Source organism: Takifugu rubripes, chromosome 22 (assembly GCF_901000725.2).
Source record: "Takifugu rubripes chromosome 22, fTakRub1.2, whole genome shotgun sequence".
NCBI classification, from domain to species: domain Eukaryota; kingdom Metazoa; phylum Chordata; class Actinopteri; order Tetraodontiformes; family Tetraodontidae; genus Takifugu; species Takifugu rubripes.
Genome location: NC_042306.1, coordinates 13,085,184 through 13,093,127, shown reverse-complemented (window position 1 = coordinate 13,093,127; position 7,944 = coordinate 13,085,184). Strand labels below are relative to the sequence as shown.

General features: G+C 47.9%; 1 protein-coding gene and 1 non-coding gene across 4 annotated transcripts; both read left to right on the top strand.

Moving 5' to 3' along the window:
• Positions 1-1,367: 1,367 nt before the first annotated feature.
• Positions 1,368-1,439, top strand: trnaw-cca (transfer RNA tryptophan (anticodon CCA)). The gene has a single exon. It is a non-coding gene; the product is annotated as a tRNA-Trp (tRNA).
• A 674-nt stretch (positions 1,440-2,113) lies between these two features.
• LOC115247980 (zinc finger protein 345-like) lies at positions 2,114-6,930 on the top strand. Of its 3 annotated transcripts, none has more exons than XM_029831184.1 (7): positions 2,114-2,225; positions 3,563-3,768; positions 3,849-3,941; positions 4,031-4,126; positions 4,358-4,468; positions 4,562-4,691; positions 4,767-6,930. In XM_029831184.1, exons 2-7 carry the CDS (start codon positions 3,619-3,621, stop codon positions 6,641-6,643), a joined length of 2,457 nt encoding a protein of 818 aa, XP_029687044.1. In that variant the 5' UTR covers positions 2,114-2,225; positions 3,563-3,618; the 3' UTR covers positions 6,644-6,930. The 3 variants fall into 3 exon arrangements, with proteins under 3 accessions (XP_029687044.1, XP_029687043.1, XP_029687045.1); XM_029831183.1 differs by having other exon boundaries at positions 2,120-2,864; XM_029831185.1 differs by lacking the exon at positions 2,114-2,225 and adding an exon at positions 3,015-3,057.
• The last annotated feature ends 1,014 nt before the right edge of the window (positions 6,931-7,944 follow it).

The following is a 7,944-nucleotide window of genomic DNA, read 5'->3' as shown; positions in this document are numbered from 1 at the left end:
ACATGGGTTCGAAGAGTGCTTCTTTTTTTTTTTTTTTAAAATCTGTAAAGGATTTTGAGGCATGTGTAATGTATGCAGAACTACTTTCTAACTATTTTTTTGTAATGTATTTATATTTAATCATAGATTGATGGCCATGACAAGATATGCTACGTGTATATTCACATTAATTTGTTGATTTTTATATAAAAGACTTTCCTTGATAACCTGATTGTCTGTATTACATTTGGGTGGATCGTTGCTTGGATTGTCTTATTAAATAGTGATAAAAACCCTTTGATAACTGTTTTCCAATTTTCACAATGTTTCACATTAGAGGTTGGGGAAGGGGGGGGGGGGGGGGGGGGCGGGGGGGGGGGTGAGTACCGTCTCAAACGAGGAGACCTGGTTATCTGATGTGACCTCTTTGCACGGCCAGGCTCTGTTAAATCTCTCTCTCTCTGTCCCCCCTCGCTCTCCTCTCTGCATATAAACCCAGAACAGATGTGCCTCTGTATGTTAAAACGGAGCATCCTCCACCCAAACAAATGCTGCCACGTGATTAATTGCCCTCGTAATCTTGGTCCCCCCCTTTTGGAAGATTTAGCCGCGCTCGCTCGCAACATACTAAAAATGTTGTGACAAATTCAAGTTGATATTTGACCAACAGCATCAGCAAGGGTGCCAATTTGGATTTAGCCCCGAAGAGATTTCCTCTCTGGTTGGTTGTCATGGTGGTCAAATCCAACTCTGACCAGCTGGGATGGAGAGATAATCTGTGTGTGTAAAAAAAAAGGAAAAAACAAGCAATAGAAAAAAAAATCACTTGTTTTAATTACACACACGAACAAGCTCACACACTATCTCAGTGTCAATGCCCGCTTACACACACAGTTTTGGTAGGGGTCGTTCTCGCAGTAACACCACAAACGCACACCACACCGGAATTTAACCTTTGTGCACTTGCACCCCAGAGAGACAAGACTGGAACAAAGTAGACTTTGGTAACTGATCTGATGTTTGTTCATTTGAACATGTGGCAGAGATTAAAGCTCTGTGAGAGAGTTCAAACATTTTAAAAAAGATTAAAAAGGCACTATGTCTAATTACAAAACGGAATGGCCCATATTGAAGCATTGCAATGCATTAAAGATGTCTGCATAGCATGACGATTCTAATTTGCCACTTATTATTTATTTTGTTGCACATCTCCCCATAATATAGTTATAAAAGCATTGTTGTAAAAAGAGCAAAAAGTGTTTTGTGAGCTGGACATCAGATGGGCTAATCAAATTCAGTTTCATTACATTTCCCCCGGTGACTTTTTCTGAAGATAAAAATGTTGAAAGAATGATAGTGATCAGGTCTGGGGACGATGACATCATCAAGACCTCGTGGCGCAACGGTAGCGCGTCTGACTCCAGATCAGAAGGTTGCGTGTTCAAATCACGTCGGGGTCAATTTATTGCAACTCTTTTAATTAACTAGCAATTGAAAATTATATTTTCAAGGCTAAACAGTTTTTCATTGTACAGTTCGTTCAACATTGGTTACCAAGTAAGGTTCTAAAAATCACATTAAGAGACAAAATAGTCTTGGAATTCAACAGTCTGACAAAGAAAAACCCATTGCATTGTGGTGGTTTGGGTGTCGTTTTAGTTTCGATACATGCTGAGAGTCACGTTTATAATTATTTAAAATGTGCATTTTAATAACAAATTAGATAAATAAACTCTGCAAGTGCTATCAGTTATGTAGTCTGTAAATTGACATGTTTCAATAAAGTTTTGCATGGCCTCGCGGACACATATTATCGTTATTACCGTATGTAGGTGCTCCCAAGCACGAGATTTGGTGATGGGACATCGAGCGTCTCTTTGCTATTTGGTGGTAGATGAGGCATCCCAACATTCTAGAAAGCTTCTTACTTTCTCACCATGAGCCCGTCATTGAACTAATCTCCATCTGCTAATATATTTGTGTCCCTATTCTTTCAACCACTACCCACAGCCCACCTTACCAGCTTTAGCCAATATTTTGGCCTTTCACTTTCTCTCGTCGATGTGGCTGAACAAAATCCTGCATGTGATCACACGGTGGCGCTAAACCGGATGCGTACTGAAACTGGAAAAACGAAGAAGTCAAGAAGCAGAACCCGGAAGTACTGAAATAAAGCGTTCAAAAAGTTTAGAGGAAAAATGAAACATCACAGCGTGTTAAACTACATTCGCTGTGAAAATAGCAGGGTATGTACCATTATAATTGGAAACTAGTTGGGTTGTTGGAATAAACATGGATGTGCAATATGTTGCAAAGATTGAAAAGCAAATTTAACTTTCGCTGTTGTGCAGGCTGCAGAAGAGAGTGAATATATATACATACACACACACACACACACAATGATATGCAGAGGTACCGATTGTGGTATTAAATTTACAGAATCTACGGTAATAAACGTTACTTGGAAAAGATAGTGTTTCAATTGCGATTTTTTTTTTTAACTTTAACTATTTTAATCCGATTGTGAATTTTATTGTGAGGTATTTCTCTTCGGGAGAAAATCCAACGTGCAAAACTGTCACAATACCAACAATGATAATAGCAAGTGTGATGTGAAAGTCGTTTCGACAATTTAATGTGGGTCTGGTTGCCCCGCTCAATGTGGCTGCTTTCTCCGGGCTGCACCGTGAAGCAAAACGAAGTCACCTACAAAAAGCCTGCTGAATGGGCCAAACAAGGCTTTCCAGGACGTGTTTCAGGAAGAAGTTGGCGCCTGAGGCCCCGTTGGCACTCTGTTTTTACAGTCACCGATAGAAAGAAATCTATGAATCTTAAATGAATTTTCTTATCTTCCGCATTAAAGAATCTCAAAATGAACGACATGGGTAGGTATTAGCTCGCGAAGCACAGTAGAACAACAGTTCTGCTACTTCCGCGGGGAGGCGAATAGCCAAAGCTAATCTATTAGCCGAGGCTGAGCAGGCCTCGACTAATATCTGGAACATAAACTACTTTCCCAACGAGCCGGTGGTTCTGTGCAACTTTAGCCATGCTGTGGCTAACAGGATGCGTCAGACAGTAATATTGTTTTAAAACGTATTTCCTGCTCCAAAGGGTTATATTCGTGTTTTCTCGACATAGTCGAGTCCCGGGATTGTTTGAAATGTGTAGACTATTGTAAGACATGTGGTCACTCCTCTGTTTTCAAAAGTGAAATAATTTCTGTGCAGGTTATTAGTGGACTATGTTGCTTTATTTTCTGATGCGGCGTGTTTGGACCACGAAACTAAATTTAGCAGGCCTGGTGCTATAGACAGAAGGTTGTAATGGAGTTATTATTTAGTTGGATGCTGACTGGATGGGCCGTGCTAATTTTAATCGACCACAGTTGTGGGAGAGACAATTCTGTCTCTTTGACACCGCAGTCTATTGACTGCACGTTGAGAAATAAGCAACACATGTTTCCTATGTAGAATTCCCATTAAATATGTGTATTTAGTGGAAGCTGCTGACATTTGTAAGAAAGGCTGTAATAGATCTTGCAGCACCCGATGTGACAGTTGGACTTGTTTTTGATTTCTAGAAGAATTCAGCGTGCCCTTGTCCTCGCTTGGTCTCCTGGTGCCCCCGCTGCGGCTCATGTCAGCGGTGATGTGGGAGGTGGTCCGCCAGCGAGACATAAAGCACTATGGGAAGCTCGAGGAGTTCGTATCCATGGTAACGGATGCAGTTCCTGAACTGATGAGTAAAAGGGAAGGCCGGCTGCTCTCGCTGGGCCTGAGAGCCAGGGTAAGTATTGGTGTGTGTGTGTGTGTGTGATGTGAATTAAGAGAATATTCAAATTAAAACCACAAAACGACTCCCTGTAGACGACCCTCGAGTTGCTGCGGTCTGAACATCCTGAAGATATGAAGGCCGTTGAGACTCACCTTAGCCGAATCCGATCTTCCTGCATCGAGGAGGTATTGTGGCTAAATATATATATTCATTCATAAAAGAAATGATCAGTCACTTGCTTCAGATAAAGCATGACGTGTTCTGTCTAATGCAGACCAATGATCCTGTAGTAGAAGCACCTGAGGCCAACTTTATGAAGCTGGTTCAAGGGCTCATCGAAGACAATGACGGCAGAGAACACTTTCTCAAGGTACGGTTCATTTTAAGTTTGGATTGAACCTGTTATTGACATTGTAGCTTTGGACGGTCACAAACAGAACACGTAAACCCGTGGTGAGGAGCAGAGTAAAGGGAATACCTGTCAGTGGGAGAATTCACATGGTCTGATTCAGTTTCACATACAATGTTGGTCAGTAGCTGCACGATGACGTGCATAATGTCATAAATTAATGCGTGCGGTGGTTTATTTATTCTCTTACAGAACGTGTTTCCGGTCGAATATGGCCCCGATTTTGACACGGCCTTGGAAACGCTTGTTTGTGAGTTCTTCACCCGATTGGAGGAGTTGCTGCCAGTACCCGATTTCAAGCAGGTACACAAACAGAAAAAAACGCACTCATGGTTAAACACTTGGGATCAATATCAGCCAGAAACTGAAAGTGGCTGTTGCCGTTCCTCTGCGTAGACGGCGTCCTGGATCAGCGGCGCCCCCTCTGTCCTGGAAGAGTACATGCAGTGTGTGTCGAACGGAGAGGACCTGAAATTTCTTCTGCAAAGCAAACAGTGTCACGGGAAGCTGGCTAAAAGCACTGTCGGTATGTTTACTTCGTAGTGATGAGCGTATCGTTCTCTAGGACGGGGAAGGTTCATGGTTTTTGTCGCCCCTGCAGCCCCGTTTCAGTCCGAAGACCTGCTGATCCCATCTCTGTGTCTTCCCCCCTCTCTGGAGGTGGCCATCGCCTCACACCCCAGTGCCTGCGATGACGAAAACAACGACGTTCCCCAGATTGTCATGTTCGACGAGGAACTCTCCACCAACCCCTCGACGTCCGCCGACTTCCCCGAATCGCCGAAACGGACGGACGCGTCGTCGCCTCCGCGCGGGCGGCAGCAGCCGGGGATGCTCAAGTGCCCCGAATGCGACAAGTGCTTCAAGAATCACTCGGTCCTCATGGAACACCAGAGGGTCCACAGTGGACTGCAGCCCTACAACTGCTCCGAGTGTGGGCGGGCCTTCCGGACCGCCACGCTCCTCGCCGGCCACAGGCTCCGCAAGTGTAAAAATGCCGCGTATCTGTGCATCAAGTGCGGGAACAGTTTTCCCACCTCGCTGGACAAATTCCGGCACTATTGCCCAAAACGTGGCCGCAACTACAGCTGTGGCCAGTGCGGGAAGACGTTCCAGAAGTCCAACAGCCTGAAGGAGCACCTGCTCACTCACGCGCAGAGCCGCCTTTTCAAGTGCAGCCACTGCGGGGCGGGTTTCTCAGGGATCGGGGACCTGAAGTATCACCAGCAGGTGGATCACGATAAACCTTACGAATGCAAGCGCTGTGGGAAGAGCTTCATCTCCGCCAAGAGCCTCGCCAAACATCAGCAGCGGCACGATGAAGGTGGCGAAATGGCGAGCGTCAAGTTGCTGAGTGGAGGCAAACAGGGGAAGGTGGCGTCAGCCCTCCGGGCCCCGTCGGCGTTGGTCGCCGCCAGGAAGGCGTCCGTCAAAACGTTGTACCCGCGCGGGCGAGTCACGCACAACTGCCCGCTGTGTGGGCGGAGCTTTAAGTATCGCTTTGAATTTCTAGAACACCAAAGGTTCCACACGGCGGTGAAGCCGTACAAATGCTCGCAGTGCGGCAAAGCCTTCCGCACGGAGGCCCACCTGTCGGGCCACAGGAAGAGGAAGTGTAAAAACGCCGCCCACATTTGCCCCAGGTGCGGCTGTAACTTCCGGTCCCTCAACGAGCGGGTCCGGCACCAGTGCGTCCAGCTGTTGACGAAGTACGAGTGTTCCCACTGCGGGAAGACCTTCAAGATGGCCCACCTGCTGAGAAACCACCAGATGAGCGAGCACCAGCTCCCCTACAGCCCCAACCACCGTTTCCGGTGCCGGTACTGTGACGAGACCTTCCCGGGCATCAGCGAGCTGAAGTACCACCAGAGGGTGGATCACGAGAAGCCCTACCAGTGTCAGGAGTGTGGGAAGTGTTTCCTGTCGGAGAAATGCCTGAACAACCACGAGCTGCGCCACAACGACGAGCGGCCCGAGAGCTGCCCCGTCTGCGGCCGAGGGTTCCGGAACCGCTACGACCTGAAGCAGCACATGCGCACGCACACGGGGGAGCGGCCGTACCAGTGCACGCACTGCTCGCAGTGTTTCTCCACGGCGGGGGGGCTGCGGAGTCACACCAGGGTGCACACGGGCGAGAAGCCGCACGTGTGCCCGGACTGCGGCAAGGCGTTCTCTCAGATGGGGGCGATGCGCACGCACAGACTCACCCACACGGGGGAGCGGCCGTTCAAGTGCACCGTGTGCGGCAAAGGTTTCACCATGGCGCACAAGGTGACGGTTCACATGCGCGTGCACACGGGCGAGCGGCCGTACGTGTGCACCCAGTGCGGGAAAGCCTTCTCGGACGGGAGCGTGCTGAAGCAGCACACGCTGAACCACTCGGGCGTGCGGCCGTACCACTGTCAGCTGTGTCCCAAGACCTACACCTGCCTGAACCACCTGCGGAGGCACCTGAAGAGCCACTCCAGCATGACCTGAGGCTCCGGCTGCGCTGCGGAACCGGACAGAACCGCGCCGTTGCCGATTTTTAACTGTCGCAACCAGTTCAGGATTGCCTGAACTGCTCAAGGATCAGGTCCGCTGTTTGGGAATAGCACTTAGTCACTTTGTTTTGCTGAAAACGTGTATTTAAAATCATTTCTGGGAGCGACATACCGGCACAGAGTAGCACAACATCTGGAAGCTAACGCTAACAGGCAGACGCGCCAAACAGATGTCGTTGGAAACGTCTTACAGATCAAATAAAGGACGTGTTGAGCTTTCAACAGGGTGGTGACTTTTTCTAAAGTTGAATCAGGCCGTTCTCGTCGCCTCAGCAAATATACGAAGAAGCGCGTCCCACAAAATGTTCTAACATCAGCACAAACGAACGCGCGCAGCCCCTTCCAGTTTGGCCCTTCTGGGTTCCTTTGGATCCGTTTAAAAGATCTGGGAGTTATTTATAGTTGGCTAAAGATCCCAGCACAAACGTAAATCAGGACGCCGTCTGTCAGCCCGTGAGCTTCGTAAAGTTCCTCAGCTTGGAATGAAAGTGCCCTGCTGACGCCTCCTTTCCTGCTCCGAAACATAGAGAAGTCATATTTGTATCGCCGCTCTCAAAAACGAGTCCCTGGCGGTTCTAAATATTTAGAAATTTTCTCTGCACAATTAAGGTTTCCCAAACAGAAATTAGGCTCGAACGCACAGGAAGTTAATCTGGCCCATTTCCTGTCATTACACAGTTTATCCTCCGTGCTCTCGATTAGCCTGCTATTTCCTGAAGTTGGGACCCAAACAAAGTCCCCACTTTAGATTTCCAGTTGAGCTGGACTTGGGGGGTCACGCTGATTAATCTCGTCCATCTGTTCCGCGTGTTTTGTCCGTTTCCCCCGCGGAACTCCGAACGCATCGCAAACGAAGGCGCCTGAATTAGTGATCATCACGTCTACGTTTCCCCGCAGCTGCGTGGTTACATCCAAAATGTTTAGAAATGGCGTTTGCCCATAAACACAGATCACTACCAGATGTCCCTCTTCTCTCATCACCTCTCTTTTCCTTTCCTCTCCGTTTCCCCACACGGCCTTTCTTTTCCTCCAAAACACTGACCTCAGTGGAAAACCTGAGTCCGCGCCAGCCTTTTACAGTCCCACAGATTGAGCACACACATACAGTATGTCCGCGGCAACTGTGCAGCATTCACCCCCGTCAGCACCTTTGCCAATTCAGCACTCAGTGGTTTTTTTCCATTAAAGTGCCTGTAAAACTCTTTCCAATCTCCTCGCCAGGTTTTCCATATAACG

Coding starts and splice junctions, on each gene's coding strand:
- LOC115247980 (XM_029831183.1), top strand. Junction 3,769..3,848: donor CGCTGGGCCTGAGAGCCAGG/GTAAGTATTGGT, acceptor GACTCCCTGTAG/ACGACCCTCGAGTTGCTGCG. Junction 3,942..4,030: donor GATCTTCCTGCATCGAGGAG/GTATTGTGGCTA, acceptor TGTCTAATGCAG/ACCAATGATCCTGTAGTAGA.